The sequence below is a fragment of the Pongo abelii genome, chromosome 9 (genome assembly GCF_028885655.2).
Source record: "Pongo abelii isolate AG06213 chromosome 9, NHGRI_mPonAbe1-v2.0_pri, whole genome shotgun sequence".
NCBI lineage: Eukaryota > Metazoa > Chordata > Mammalia > Primates > Hominidae > Pongo > Pongo abelii.
The window spans coordinates 129,823,456-129,840,053 of NC_071994.2; the positions used below are offsets into that span (position 1 = coordinate 129,823,456).

General features: G+C 47.6%; 1 protein-coding gene across 6 annotated transcripts in view; it reads right to left on the reverse strand.

Moving 5' to 3' along the window:
* The window catches only part of KIRREL3 (kirre like nephrin family adhesion molecule 3), a 594,169-nt gene that overhangs the window by 134,637 nt on the left and 442,934 nt on the right, over window positions 1–16,598 (reverse strand). For all 6 annotated transcript variants that reach the window (XM_063728268.1, XM_063728266.1, XM_063728267.1 and 3 more), the window contains one exon: window positions 6,933–7,010. In XM_063728268.1, coding sequence (XP_063584338.1) covers window positions 6,933–7,010 — 78 coding nt within the window. The remainder of the gene's footprint in view (window positions 1–6,932; window positions 7,011–16,598) is intronic.

Genomic DNA, 16,598 nt, shown 5'->3' on the forward strand with positions numbered 1-16,598 from the left:
TGATCCATCTGCCTCGGCCTTTCAAAGTGCTGGGATTATAGGCATGAGCCACCGTGCCCGGCCTTGAGTATTTTTTTTAAAAGCCATTGAAATATTTTCAAAAGGAACATGACATGGTCAAATTTGCATTTTGAAACACTGCTCTGGCTAAAGTGTGGAAAACGACCTGGGCAGGGGGATTGGGCATGATAGATGCAAGGAGCCAGTTAGGAGAGCCCTGATGCAGTCCAGGGGAGAGAGGCTGGGGACAGGGTCTAGGGTGGTGGCATGAGATAGAGAGAGGAGGGTGGGTACAGGAGGCACTCAGGAGATAACATCCCTAGGACTTGCTGAGGATTGGATATGAGTGTGAGGGAAAGGGAAGTTTAAAAAGAACTTTGGCTGGGTGCAGAGGCTCCTGTCTGTAATCCTAGCACTTTGGGAGGCCCAGGTAGGAGGATTGCTTGAGGCCAGGGGTTTGAGACCAGTCTGGGCACATAGTGAGGCACTGTCTCTACAAAAATTTAAAAAATTAGCTGGGCATGCTGGTGCATGCTTGTTCTTCTGGCTATTTGGGAGGCTGGGGTGGGAGGATTGCTCGAGCTTAGGAATTGGAAGCTATAGTGAGCCACGATGGTACCACTGCACTCTAGCAAAATGAAACCTTGTTTTGGTGAAAAAAAGAAAAAAGGAACTTGGCAGGGTCTGCAGCCTAGGGTTCCACAGTCTAAGAGAGGCAGGACTCCTGGTAGGAGATAGGAAAGGTGGCTGGAGGAATGGGCTGAGAAAAAGCTTTGGAATGTTCCCTCAGATCCTGGCTGGAGAGTGGAAACGGCAGGTTTCTTGTTCCAAGACACTGAGTGAATTAAATAACAATCATAAAGTGCCCTGTAAATCTGAGTCTTGCCATAAATAATAAACAGGGACGTTATACAAATAACGGGCTTTGCAGCCCCAGTGGAGGAAAACACATCAGTAAGAAAAATGAAGTTAGAAAAAATGCACCCCAAAGCCCCAAGTAACAAAATGACGGTATTAGCCAACATCCCGGGGGCTCGGCAGGCAGTGGAGGAATGGGCTCAGGAAAATGACTGTGGCCCTTAGTGTGAGTCAGACTGTACGGCTGCAACAGAGTGAGAAGAGCTGCCGGTAGCAGGGACACCCACTCATCCCTGGGTCAGGTCCCCAGGCCAAGGACCCTGGCCTCCTGCTCCTCCTCTGCCCTGAGAAAAGCACAGCTCATCCCGCAGGCCTGCCCGACTCTTTCCCTGCCACCCAGCATATAGCTGATATGGCCTGAGTTCACCCTTAATGACAGATGGGAGGAAGAAACGCGGATCCACCTTCAGAGGCTGCCAAGGAAAGCCAGTCTATTGACTTTTTTGTACGGGTTCCTTTGGTGACCAAGACATTTAAAATTATGGGATGGGCTATGAGAACAGGGTGTGGGCTGGGTGTTGAGATCCAAGATAGATTTTTGAATCATCACATTTTAGAGACATACAGGTCATCTTATGAAACATGATTCCATTTTGCACATGAGAAGGTTGAGATCTGAGTGTCTAGGGACTTGCCCAAGCTCACACAGCTGGCTCCTCACTCTTAATGCTCCTCCCACTACACATCCCAGCTGTGGGGCACCTCTCTTTCTATAGGAGGAACCAGTAGATGCTTTAGACTCATTTTTTTTATTAGTGTACAAGGGTGCATAAAGAACAGGCTCTTGCACCATCATAAAGAACTTTACAGCTGTCGAAGAAACGAGATTCTCAACCTCCCAGGGCTCTGACTCCCCTGTAAGGCTGGGAGGTGAAGACAGGTGCTGTGGGGGAGGGGCATTTGCACACAGATCCCGGACTGGGACCACGGTGCTGTTCGGGAGCTGTGGGCCATGCAAGAGGCTGCTAGTTATTTATGGAACCAGCTTTCCCCTTCCTGGGTGCTCCAGCTCTTCCCACACAGGGCTAGAGGTCTCCAGCCAGCAGAAGCTGCCTTTGCTAATCACTTACAAGTGTTTCTTCCTGAAAGATGAAAGGGACAGCACCCAGAGGCATTTCTGCTCTCCCTTGGTCTCTTGAAGCAGCCATCATTGCAATGCTGAAAGTCCACAGAAACCAACACCCACCCTGATGGGCAGCCCGAGAAGGCACCAGTGTGAGGGAGGAGCACCCTCCTGTGCAGGCCCCCCTCTGCCCCAAGGGGATGGCTGAAGGGGAGGTCAAAACTTGGGTGCCTCTGCTTCTTCCCTCCTTTAACTATCCTCTTCCTCCTTTCCCCTTCTCAAGAGTCCTGTGGCCTGCCAGCTTTTCTGATCCCCTAGGAATTGTCTTCTCTGGTCTGTGTTCCTCACTCCAGGTCTTCCCTGATTTTCTGCATATCAACTCAAGTTTTCCCTGTGTTCTGCCCTCTCTTCTGCCTGCCTTGCCACTTCCTCTCTTTCCACCCACCCTGAAAAATGAAACCAAGCTGAAGTGTTAGAGGCTTCCCCTCTGCTCATGGTCTCAGCCTCCTCTTCCAGAAGTCTAAGAGCCCTTTGTGTCTGGAGCCCTGGGCTGCGGTCCTGGCTCTTCCAGCCACTTCCCATGGGCCCTGGGCAAGTTGCTGCATGCTCTTGGGCCATGATGGGTTATTGGGTTGCACTGTAATCTCTAGAGTTGTTGACAGGTCTAACATAGAGGAGGCCTGAGCTCCCTGAGGCAGGCACAGCCCCTCCCCTGATACATGTGACAGCCTTCTACTCTTCTTGGGAATAGGATCAGGTCTGGGGAAGCCACGTGGTTTGAGAAGGTGAGTGGTCTGGATCTCCAGGAGAGAGAGGTCATGAAGGGGGAGGGCCAGGAAGGGGAGGTGAAGGGTGTGTGCATGTGTGCACACACGTGGGTGTATGTGTGCGTGTGTATACATGTGTGCAGGTGTGTGCATGCATGTGTGCATGCATGTGTGCATGTATGCATGTGCATGCAGGTGTGCATGCATGTGTGCATGTATGCATGTGCATGCAGGTGTGTGCATGTGTGTGTGCATGCTCATGTGTGTGTTGGAGATGTGGCTGAGGAACCAGTGAGAGCAAACTAGATCTACTTAAAGATGTCCTGAGAGCATGGGCTGGCGGTAGGTAGGGTGAGGAAGGAGAGCTGGTACAGAAAGAAGGGAAACTACCCCTGGGGAAGGCCTTCTCATCCAGCCCTCCTTCCACAGCTTGTCTGGACCCTACTCCCAGGAAGGGGCTGTAGCACTGGAACTGGAAGAAAGCCTGAGAGTGAGCACCAAGGTAGACACTAGGAATCACCCAAAACAGGGAGACCGTTTTGTGGACTGTTCCACATCTGTCTGCTCTATCTGAGGCGCTCCTTTTCAAGACCTACCTGACACCTGCAGGGGACTTTGTACATTCCTCCATTGTCACTCAGGGCCCTAGTTAATTACCTAAATGAAAGTTGAGTGACTACTCCCTATGTGCAAGACATTGGGCAAAGGCCCAGGGAGAGGAGAGGAAGGAACAGGAGTCTTTGCCCTCCTCCAGCTGATTCTCTAGGTGGGACTGACAGCACATGAGGAAGCAGACCAATAAATAATCACACATCATGATAGGTGCCACTCGATACACGCACCAGCTGCCATGATGAGCACAGGGTGCAGGGAGAGGGGTGTCTGTGTAATTTAGGTAGATGGAAGGCAGGATCTCTTTGTGGAGGTGACACATACACTGAGATGTGTTTTTACTGTGAGCTCCTTGAGGGCAGGAAATGTGTCTTACTGTACTTTTATTTTTATTTTTTATTTTTTTTAGATGGAGTCTCACTCTGTCACCCAGGCTGGGGTGCAGTGGCAGGATCTTGGCTCACTGCAGCCTCTGCCTCCTGTGTTCAAGCGATTCTCCTGCCTCAGCTTCCTGAGCAGCTGGGGCTACAGGTGCGTGCCACCAAGCCTGGCTGATTATTTTTTTTTTGTATTTTTAGTAGAGATAGGGTTTCACCATGTTGGCCAGGCTGGTCTTGAACTCCTGACCTCAACTGACCTGCCTGCCTTGGCCTCTCAGAGTGCTGGGATTACAGGCATGAGCCATTGTGCCTGGCTTGTGTCTTATTTTCATAGCTCCAGTGTTTAGAACAATTCTGGCACTTGTGAGAAATTGGTATTATTTTTATGGTATTCAATGAATGTTTGATGAATAACTGAATGATCACTCATCAGCAGTTCCTATATAAAGCACATGTGCTTAATCACATGAAGACAATGATCTCAAACAAATGTGATATTGTTATGGCTAGTCTGTCTTTACTTCCTCCTTTCTTGCCTGCCCTTTGTTGATTTCTGCTTGTATCTCCTTTTGATGGCTCAGTTGTGTTGAGTCCACACGGTAGAGGACACACACACACACACACACACACACACACATACACTCTCCATATATTACCAACCACCTCCATTCTGCAAAGACTGCAGATGCTATCCACGAAGCTATTAAGCACTCCTGAATAGAGCAAACCTCTCATTGACTATCACATGCCTCCTTAAATGATCTTTGAATAGCATTTTCTTTTTATTGCTTTGTGTAGTTTAACGGCACCAATTGCGATTACTCTAACTTATGATAAACCCCAGATCTATAAAGCTCCTGTTCATTCATTATTTTCCTCTTGCTCCTTCTCAAGCTGTTATTTTTTGGAATGTAGTGAGGAGGGAGGAGTGGAGAGAGAAGAAAATAAAAGGACGCCAAATTAACAGGAAAACAAATAAAATAGGGAAGCACTTCTCCCTGGGTGACAGGCACCCTATTAGATACTGTTAAACAGAACAAATATGCTTTAATACAGCACAAGTAGGTCTTTTATATTTATTCTAAATGGGAAATATAATGATCATCAACTTATCTTTAAGGGAAGAAGAAGCTAATTGTTCTAATATCTCACTAATCCTAGCAACTGGGAGAAAAATAATTGTTTTTCCCTATTTTACCAGTTGTTCAATTTATACCAAGGTGTGTTGTGTAGCATGGACAGAGATTTCTATTTCTTGATGTGTGTCATGGCTGCTATTCCATTTTAATTATTAATATGTGGAAATTATAATTAGTTTGAGTATTGGTATGAGATAATTACAAATATAAAACAGCTCCACATGCTTTCTGATGCCCTTTCTTATCTGCAGATGTGTTGGAGTTTGGGCGTATGAGCTTTAGAGAGAGAGAAATGTATAATGTGGTACTTAGGGCAGCAAGGCTGTCTGGAGTGGAAGAAGAGGAGCCTTCTCCCTCCAGAGCCCTCCCTCTCCTTCATCTCTGCCTTCCAGCCCTCCAGAGCCAAAGCTGACCCACTTGTGTCTCTCCTCTGCCCCACTGCCTCACCCTCCTCCTACCCTGTCTCTGAGTTGTTAGTTGAGATTTTTAACTCATCACACATGTTGGCTCAACTTGCATCCCATCCCCTCATCTCCTCAGCCACCCAGAAGCTGAGGTCAGATACCTGGAGCTTTGGGTTTCAATTCCAGCCCAGCTCCCGTCTTTTTGGCTTCCCCAATCTCTACAAACCTCTTTCGAGCTTCTCTAATGAGCATCGCCAGCAAGAGAACATGTCTATTCAGCACCACGGACAGAGGCACGCTGTCAGTTCCCACAAATTAGAAGTTACTGCCTAGCAGTCTTGTCAAGGCAGTGGTGTTGGGGAGGGAAGGGGAGGCTGAGAAAGAGAAAAGTCAGTAAAGGCAACTGACTGGCAGGACACAGAAAATGCGGCCCCCAACTCTGGCTGTACTCAGCCATGGGGTTCCTACAAATGGGAAGTAGCTTTTTGATGCTGTTGGCTTCTTTCAGGCAGGCAGCAAATGGGGGAGGTGATCACTTCCTGTGCTTAACTGTGCTGGCCTAACTCTTGTCAGATTGTCACCATGATGGGTGCTGGAAACAGGTCCACAGCTGGCAAAGTCTCACGCATGGGGAGCGCATGGGGATGTGGTTGTCGTGGTCAGGGTTGGGAGGAGAGACAGCTGAGGAGCTTGGAAAGAGGGCACTGAGACCATGCTAGGTCACACTCTGGGGATAGGGATGGTAGAAAGAAGCTGCCTCCTTCTTGCTGGAATGGGAATGAGGAGACATGGGCCCTGGGCCCTGGAAGGGGAGGGGTCCAGCTCATGGCAAGCATGGCTGGTGGGAGCCAAGGCTTCATTTGTCTGACTTTAATGAATAAATGACATCCCCAGCCATTGTTTCTCTACTTTTGAATCCTGACAAATAGTCTGTGGCATCTGATGGAGAGGGTTATTAGCTGCATGGAGACAGATGGCTAGGGATGGAGAGGATTGGTTCTTTATTACAGCAGACCTGTAAGTGACAGCACTCCTCCTCCCAGCCTCCATGCCAATGTCAATACGTTTCTCAAGCCTTCAGTGACCCAAGGAAGCCAGTGCAAGAGGAAGGCAGAATGGCCTGTGAGTAAGAGGGAGAGGTAGGGTCAGTGGAGTTGGGAAAGGGAGCAGGTTTCCAAGGGTAAGTTCTTTGGGAATAAAGACATTGTCATATTCTTCTTTAGTATTTTCCTAAGTGCCTGTATAGTGCTGTTTATTCAACAGGCATTCAAGAAACATGAGTGATGGAGGAGGCAGGCAGAGAGGTCTGGATTAGAGATGAAAATAGGAGTAGATTTAATTGGGCTGGCTGTGGGGTGGGGTGGGGAAGAAATGGTAGGGAAGAGAGAGGAAGAGAAGTAGGAGACACAAAGGGAGAAGGGAAGATTGCATAAAGAAAATGCTCCTGAATCAGCATCCTGTGTTTCAGGCATTCACTATGCTTCCCCATGTGACTGTACAAATGGCTTCGTGGAAAACAAACTGGTCTTCCCACTGTCCCCTTCTGAGAGGTCCCAGGTTCTTATTCCTGGTTCCTCTGTCCTGTGGCTGTAGGAGAGCGCTTCCTCCCTCCAGATTACCCCCGAGGCGATGGGGAGGTTCTCACTGACCTTCATTCATTCTCCGAAACTTGTCCTTGGCCATGTAGCCCAGCACCAGACAGCATCCTCTCTTCTGGAGGCCCAGCTCTGGAAGAGAAGCATAGGTGGGTGAGTTGGGAATGGGAACAGGTCAGGCACTGGGCGGAGGGGGGCCCTTTGCAGGGGGCTGTGGAGCTTGTTGTTCTTACAAACAGAGGTGCTTTTGTTTAGCCAACATTTATATGGAACTTATTATGTTCCAGTCATAAGTTTAAGCCAGCAATTCTTCATTTTGATTCTCATAACAACCCTGTGAAGGATGTTTCCCCATTTTCTATCATCCCCATTTATAGATATATGAAGTTAGTGGCGTTGGATGAAAGAGTTAGCAGGTGGTAAAGCCAGAGCTTTGAACCTAGGCAGTCTGGCTCTGAGTCCATGCTCATAAACATAACTCTGGGTTATTGAGGCCCTTTGTATCTCAGGCTTGGGGACTATGCTCAGATCAACTTGGGACTGTGGTCAGACCTGCCAGGGATGATGCAGAATCTATCCAGTGGTGTCTAGGATGGAACAGTGCAACCAGACACGGTGGGTGACTCAGGAGGATAAAGAAGTGGTTGTGTGAGTTTAGGGCAGCGGGGTGACACAGAGGTAAAGATATAGGCAGAAGAGCTCTCTCTACCTTTTGGAGAAGGTGCATTTCTGGTGCTAGAGATTCCTGTGCCTTCCTATATCAAGGCCCAATTTAGCACCATCATCAAGCACTTATGAAATGTAGACTTAGAGCACAGGGGTCGAGATAGCTGAGAGACACAGACTCCACAGGGCTTTGACTCAATTGGAAAAACAAGATGGAATAACAATTCCAGGTAGCAAATGCAAGAGATAACTTTTTTATTTGCACAGCATTTTGTAAATCAGTGTCCATTGTGTGCGTGAGCATTAAATTGGAGTCCATTTGCCTCACAAGAAGGCAAGCTTTCCTCTCTGGTATTTGTGCTTTTATCCTGATTCATCTTAAGCACTTTATGGATTCTGAAGCAATAGCACACTAATTTTTTTGACCCCCTCTACCCCCAAACAACCTGCTGAGGTGGGCATGTGGGCCACTGCAACTGACATTATGCAGATGGGAAAATTGAGGTTCAACCACGTTAAATGACTTCCCATGATTGTTTTAGACCCCCACCCCACCTTGTAGCGTAGAAGTCTTACAAATGTGTCAGCTGCCGCAAACTTGGCAAATAGATAAGGAATCTGATTTCTGGAAGAGGGAATATGACTGCAGCTCTTCCTGGCCCTTGCCAGGATTTCTGGGCTCCTCTCTGCTCCTTCCCTTCATTTCTCAGAGAAAGAGGGTCCCAATGAGTGATGCATCACAGCACCTTCTCCCACGACACTGAGTGTCTCCCTGAACCCAGCCAGTCAGTGTCCAGGCTCAAGAGGATAGACAGAACGGGTCATTCCTCTTTCTCCTTTTCCATCCACCATCTGCAGCCCAGGTCCACCCACCAAGCATAGCGGGATGAAAGAGAGTACAGGTCCCACGAGACATAGATAAGTCAAGCTCAGGGGCTCTTGCCCTAGAGAAAAACAAAGCATGGCAGGAGGTGGCAGAACGCCATGGCCCAGGGAGGTCCCTGGCTTTGATCTCTTGATTCTTTAAAGGGGTTTATTGACTATCAGTAAAGAGCAGAGAAGCAGATCTGAGGGCACCGTTTCCAAAGGCACTCACTTCTCTTCCTTCCCCTCCACACTGGCGTCTGAAGGCTCAGCCAAACCGCCCTCACTTCAAACGGCCTTACATCTCAGGCACCCAAATTGATGATGTTAAGTTCCCTCATTCAAGGCCTTGGCCCTTTCTTCAGGGGCTCCTGCTCTGTCGCGGGCCTCATGGATCAAAGCCTCTTTGATGTTTACTTACTATATTTGTGGATTCTTTCTAACAACCACCTTCAAGAGGCAGGAATGCAGCCTTCCAGGAGGGGGCCAGCGGAAGTACAAGCTGCGAGGAGGTGCTGAGCTCCCTGGAACAATAGCCTCTTGAGGGAGACTGCATTGAAACCTCAACACGCTGACGACAGGCAGAGTTAACCAGCCCATTGTAATTGCACACGCATTGTTCATCATTAGAATGATACAATTGCTGACAATTCCTATTATATTTTTGCCATTGACTTCGTATGCCCATCTAAAGCACATCAGCAATGGTTCCTAATGAGAAAGGGAGTTTGGGCTCCTGGACTAAGCCCAAACTCAATCCAGGAGCTTGGGAGGGAGGCAGGGGAGCACTGAGTAGGGAGGGCAGAAGATACTGGATGGATTTAGGCCAATGTTCCAGCTGGTCTTCTGGACTGTCACTGAAGCTCAGGCAAATAGAAGGGCGAACAATTCTCTTACAGATTTAGAGAGTGTGAGCAATCTGTTGAATCTGGATTATCTTAGTTGGGTAGAGAACTCAACCTCTCCTATGCCACATACTAGGACACCCCCCAGGGCAACTGCTTGAGGAGAGGCTGTGTGGACAAGTGGTTATGATATAATAACTAAGAGTCTCACTGACTATGTTTGATTTTTGCAAATGAGCAGGAAAAGAAGTTTTAAAAAACCTGATTAATAAAAGAAATTGAGAAGGAGGCAATTTCTCAATGTATTTGGCTCATTTAATTTGACACGTGTGGGTTAGTCTTAATTATTTAGGCGGCTACATTACAAGGCGCTAATAAGCACACTGCAGAAATTTATTAAGTGTGAGGGCTCTCTGACTGAGCCTTTGTAGAGAAGTGGGGAGAAGCTACTGGGATCTTTGCAAGAACGAGCAGGTTGGAGGATGAGTGAAGTGAGAATTAGTTAGTCGTCCATATATGAAAATTTGGGATGTCCTTTGGAGAGATTTGCAAAGCTAAATTAAAGGTCATTGGGTTCACATGAGTGTGCCAGCAGGGAGTGAAGGAGGGGAAGGGAGGGGAGGCTGGAAACCCAAGTGGGGAGGTGAATATTGTCCAAGGTACTAACCACAGAGAGAACCAGGAGGAAGCAGGAGGCAATTGCTTTGGCTTGGGGAGACTCTACCAAGCCAAACTAACTAGGTTATTAGGAGATAGATGATAGAACATGACAGAAAGAACAGGAATCTCTCTCTTTGTGAGGTAGACCAGCCACCACCAGACTGTCACCTTCCTTGTCCCATAGCACAGAGATGAATGGGAGAGTCAGATCACAGATGCACATTTTGGAACAGTAAGATGATGGGATCTTCTCCAAGTAGGCTTTGGGGGTGCTGTCTTTGGCTTTATCAGTAGCAGAAACACCCGGATACTCTAAAGGTGGCTATGGAAAAATAATTACCATGAAAGAAGTCAGTCCTGGCTTAAAAGGAAAGTTCATAGCAAAGAAGTCCAGGGTCACCTGCAGATGGGGCAGTGGAGGGCACTGTCCCAGCAACAAGGAAGGTTTAGGAATAACACCTGTGCAAGGAAAAATGGATTGGAGCAGGGCATGTTTCTTAGGGAGAAGAGAAGATTGCACCCTTGGGAACTCCTGGCCTCTGGACTCTGAGCAACAGAAGTGTCAGGACTGTGCCTTCTTCTGCTCTGAGCCCGTAGGACCAAGCACAGTGCCTGACACATGGCAAGTGCTCAGGAACAGTCTGCTGACTTAATGAAAGGGCTGGCTACAAAACATGGGGCAGTGAAGGGTTCCCTCTGACTCAGGTCAGAATGAAAATAAGTGGGCGTCACTGTAGCACAATGAGTTTAGGTTAGCAGAGGTTGGTTGTAGAGTGAATGAAACTTGTAGCTCGTTGGAAGAGAAGCCTAGAGAACATAGTGGGATTTCCTCCTGGGAGAAATAAAAGGGGATGGCTTTTTAAATGGGATAGGTTTTCTTCCATTTCAGAGGGTGCAGATGGGATGTTTTCTAGCCTTAGAATTCCTTCATTCTTACTAGTAATGTAGTGATACAGTGGTATTATTTCATATTTGTGGGATACTTATTTTTTAATGATGCTGTCATATGCCCTTTCTCTTTAGATGCTCACAGTAAGTAGCTCTGTGACATAGGCAAGTCAGAAATTATTTCTTTCATTTTGGTTTCACAAACTGAGGCTCAGAAGTAACGTGACAATTTAAGGCCAATGCACCAGCTGGCGATAGTGCCCATGCTGGAACCCACGGCTGATTTTTGGCTTGGTTCTTAGGGTAAAGTATGGGGTCACAGGGCTGCAGATGCTGCAAATCAAGACAGACCAGAGACTAGAGCACAGATCAGTGGTGTGGGCTGGGACGGTGCTATGGATCAAATTCCTCACCAATTCTGTGTTCCCCTCCCGCACCAAATTCATACATTGAAGTCCTAATCCCAGTCCCTCAGAGTGTGACCTTATTTGGAGATAGGAAATTTGTAGAGGTGATCATGTTATAATGAAGTCATTAGGATGGACCTTTATCCTGTGACTGGTGTCCTTATGGAGAGGAAAATCTAGGGATAGACACATATACAGGGAGATGCCATAGAAACTTGAAGACAGCCATCTGCAAGCCAAAGAGGGTGCCTGGGACAGATCCTTCCCTCCCAGCCCTCAGAAGGAACCAACTCTACTGACTTTGGACCTCCAGCCTCCAGAACTGTGGGATAATACATTTCTGTTGTTTAAGCCCCACAGCTGGTGGTACTTTGTAACAGCAGCCCTAGCAAATGAATACAGACAGGACAGGGAGGAGTGGGTCTTCTCTGAGGCCTGGCAATTTCCACTGGCCATGGTTCTCTGGAACCCAACCCCCAGGGCACAAAGCTGCCTGCAGGGAGCAGCATCACACCCTGCTAAGGAGACCCCAGGTGACGGGGGAGCAGCTACCAGGGTGGCTAAGATCTGATGGGAGTGGCGGCCACAAGAGCCAGGAAAAAAGGGAAGGTGGGGAGAGAAGGCTGGTTATGTGTCTGCATGCCCGGTACCCAGCGGCAAGCTGGAATGCCATTAGCATTCCTGCTTCCAGGGTGAGGACCCTATTGGCCAGGATAGCACTTGCTGGTTGACTGGTTGCCCTGTTCAGACATTAATGTGCCCTCAAGTAACTGCAGATGGAGCTGGCAACAACGGACAGGCACCAGCCTCTGCTACCTCACCGTTTCTGAGGTCATCAAGTGCATCTGGATGGCTGCTTGTAGAAGGCCTTCCTAGCCTGTCCCCAAGTTGCCCAGTCACAATAGTTCAGGTGTGCTTGCTGAAGACTAACCCCTTCCCACCTGAGGCTAGTAGACTCGAGCACGTCCCTGGAAGCCTATCAAACAAGAAACAGAAATTAATGGCAGGCAGTTTGGTGTGGCTGTAGCAGAAGAAAAAAGATGAGACAGGAGATCTAGCCAGGGACCAGATCCTGGAGCAGCCAATGAGCCTCACCCAGGAGTCTGGGCTCTCTCTTAAAGGAGGTGGGAGCCACGCAGAATGCTAGGCAGGGGAAAGACAGGTGAGACTTGCATTTCATAAAGGATCCCTTCAGCACTGGTGCAGATGATGGATGGGAGGAGATGAGCTCAGAGAAGGGAGGCCGGCTGGGAGACTGCTGCCATACTCCAGGTGGGAGATGGTGGGCTTGCATCTGCTGCTTCTTCCTGCTCTCTGAAGAGGGCCAGAGATCAGAAAGCAAGGGAAGGACATTCAGTTTTATCCTGACATTCATCCCTGCCATGTTGACATAGAGAGTAGGGGAGGGGCTGAAAAAATAGCTCCCATTCCCCAGACAGTGCCTGAGATCATCTGGAGGAGACACCAGCTGTGCTTAGTTGGACTCACAGGGAGGGCACATGGGGCAGGGGAGGCTTCAGAACTAACAGAGCTGGCTGGAGCCGCGCTCCAGCACTTACCAGTGAGCAACTCTTAGGCTTCTCTGAGCTTTAGTTTCCTCATTTATAAAACGTTGATTCTAACGGTAAGACCCTCCTCACATGATTCATATGAAAAGCAAATGAGCCGACACATGGGCAAAAGTGCTCCAAATTCTACCCGCCTCCTTCTTTTCTTTTTCGGATTTGAAAGTGGAGATGCAGAGAGGTGGAGTGAGTTCTCCAGGGTGATATAATGAACTATTAGGTGACATACTTCCCAGGTTAGCATGTAGCCACCAGTGACATGGACTGGAAATGTGAGGCCAGTCAGGAAGACCAGCCAGGTGGCTGTCGTGGGAGAGGCCAAGGGACCAGAGGGCTTGGGAATGGAGAGGAAATGATGAATCAGAGACATTCCAGGAAGAGACAGTGGTGCTAAGTGACAGAGTGGGTCAAGCAGAGGAAGAGGGCAAGGATGACCCCAGTGTCTTGTTAGACATAATGGACAAAGAGCGATGTCTGTATCAGAGTAGAGTGATGACAAACGAAGCCTATTAAGTCACAGGTGATAATGGTACATTTCTGGACTTCTGTGTTCGAGGTGACAAGGTTCTAAAGTGAAGAGAACTTGGATGATCATGTGAGAAGGAGTTTCAGGCTGAAGAAATATTTTTAACCAGCTGCATTGACCTCAGAGGGTAAACATTTTGTTGGGGAAAACAGCAGTTGGATCCTATGGGTAGACTCTGCTACAAGCATTAGTCCTACCCCTCTGGAACCAGGACATATTAATAAATGTGACTGGTATAAAGTCCAATGCACAGACACTCACAAAGAGAACACTAAGTGCTAGGCACTATGTGCAAGAGAAAAAAATAGTAGGGAAACTTCCTAGCCCAAAGATACTATAATCCAGTTGGCTATACAAGACATATACTTATGAAAAGGTAACTAAAAGTCAGAGACAGGTAATAGTTCAGTAAAGAAAGTTTTGAGGCAGCACGCAAGTTATTTCTGCATGAATGGCAATTCTTACTGCAGGAGTCCCCAGGAGGAAAAGAGAACTTCAGGCTGTGGGATGGTGAGGGAGGCCCTTGCAAAAGGCCTTGAAGGCTGGAGATTGTCCTTAGTTTTGTCTTTGTTTTGGGTGTCCACCAACGGCCTCTCTCATTGGTTATTGTCTATCAATAGCCATCAGTAGCCATTCTGCCCAGCTGATTGCATGCAATCTGCCATGCTGATTGCAGAATGCTGGGGTATCCTGTTTGAAAAGTTTTCACTTTGATTCTGCTAAACTGCTTCCTGCATCGGTTCTGCCTACTCCTATTTTCAGCATAATTACTCATATCCCAGGCAATAATGATGCCCATACATCATGCAAAGATCATAATTTTCTGATCAACCTCTATCATAAAGAGGACTGAAGAGTGGAGTAGCAAAGGTATATTAATCCTGACTAGTGCCTGGCCCTGGACCTCCAGGACAAGTGATAAATGTTTAATAGCCCAATAATACCTGTTTTATAATTTTTGGATCTCATTGCTTGCTAATTCTAAGTTTATTAAATAACTATAAACTTTACGTTGTTGTAAAGACATAATTGCTACTTCGTTGCTTATTTCATATGAGTTAATTATACTAGAACTAAGTTTTTCCCCATTCATATTAAGTATCAATTAGTTGTTTTAAACTATTGATTTGTATTTAATTAACTATGCTATTACATACCAATTAAATTCATATAAGAGGAATCTGAAATAGCTGTGGTCTTAAATTAAGTTTTTGAAATAATGAGTTCTATAACATTTCATGTCAAGTTATTGTCAGTTAGGAAGAGTTGACAATCATTTGTGATAATTCCAAAAACTTGTTGTGACCCACCAGCCCATCTCACTAGCTCCAGCAGGCAGCAAGCCTCCCTCACACACCTGCTGATCACGTGCCGATCAGCACCTTACAGCTTGGTAAGCAGTGGCAGTGCCTAACACTGGGGTAACCCTTTGCCAGCCCTGCCTTCTCCAGCCTGCTCCAGCCATGCCATTATTTGGCTGGCATAGCTCTATCCCCCATGCGGCCAAGGCAGGCATTATCAGCAACTCCTCACCACCAGCTGTGGAGTCTAGAATTATCTGTACTGCTATGTCTCAGATCCTGTGTGCCTGCAGGAATTCTGCATGCCCATGTGGTCATCTATCCTTCGGCTTCTCCAAATCTCTGCTCACTGGCTTAAGTCTCTACATCTCAGGGGGGAAAAAAGATGGCAGACATTTGCTGAGCTGCAATGGGCATTTAACTTTTCTCATCTCGTTTCACCCTCACAACACCTTTATGATCACAGGTGTTATTCTCCTTGTTGTTACTTAGTGAGAGACTGACATTTTAGAGGAGTGAGGAGTTTGTCCTGAGTCCCACAGCTGGCAAATAGTGAGGCTTGCCGTACACCTGTCTCCTTGTTGGGGCTTGTTGGTGCATCGTGCCATGCTCTGTCTCCATTCTCTGTGAGATTCGACTCCTAACCAATTCGGAGTCTCAGCCCTTTGGGCTGGCTTTTCGACACCTTGCCTGGCTCTTATCATCTTTCTCTCCTTGGAGGGCTGGGTTCCTCCCCTACCCTCAGACACTGCCTGGGATCTTTCTCCCAACTGATGAATTACCTGGAATTCCGACACAGCCATCAGCCTTCTCTGGAGCACTTGGCCATCAACATGGGACCCAAGGTTGGCACAGCTCACCCCACTCCTATGTACACTGAAAGTGGGACACTGGTTACTACCTTTGGAGGCTGGGTGCAGCCCAGCCTTGCCCCTCTCCCTTGGCCAGCATCACCAAGGGTCTGCCCACCTGGGACCAGGCTCATGTAGTTCACCATCACAATGAAAGCTGCCATGTGCTGATTGCTTATGCTTCATTAGTCTCTGGGCTAAGCACTTTGCATGCCTTACCTTCTTTATTCCTCATCAAAACTCTGTAAGGTAAGTGCTGTTATTATTCCTATTTGACAGAAGGGAAACCGAGGATCCAAAAGGTTGCAAAACTTCCCCAAGGTCACATTGCTAGTAAGTGCTGAGGTTAGTAAAGCTAATCATGAATGAGATTCTTTGGACTTCCAGTATAATCCCTTTGTGAGAGGGGTTTGGGGGGATGTTAAATAATGTTGGTTAAAGAATTTTATGGGAAACAGTTTTATCCCATGTACAAGGATGCCTCAGCCCATCTCTGATTTAAGGTGTCTAATCCCAGTGAGTTACTTGCTAGGTGGAGGAACAGAGAAACAGGATCACGAAGCCAATTCCTGTCCTCCAGTCTGTCTTCCACTCACCCTGTGAGGAACAGGGGCTGCCGAAAGCCATATGCCTGAGGGCTGTTAGACTTTTCCTCAGAGAAAGTTGGAAGTCGTGACTTGTGTTTGAATGGGGCCAGATGCTTGACAGCTGTGTGTCCTACCCCTGGGGAGGCTCAGCCTTGTCCATTCAGTCCGTCATGGCTGGGAGGCCAGGCAGGAAAAGGCATTTCTGTTTTCCTTATTTTCTAGAAGGAGCAAGAGTTCCCAAAAGACTAAGACTGAAGGCAATAAGGAGGTAGGCAAAGTCTCAGCTTGCCTCCAAGTATTCCCTTCCCCAGCCCCTACAGTTCTCTTGAGGCCAAGATCTTTACAAAGCCAGAGGCCCAATAACAGGTTATACATACAAGACTGATTTGTGAAATTAGTCTTTGCACAGATTAGTGAATGTGTGGATTATTAGCTTTGCTGTACAGGTGAGGCTCAGGGAAGCCAGGCAATTTTCCTAAAGTCACACAACTGGGAAATGGAGGACCCAGGATTAGAACCCAGGCCCATTTGGTGCCAGAGCACAGGCCTGCTGTGCCTTC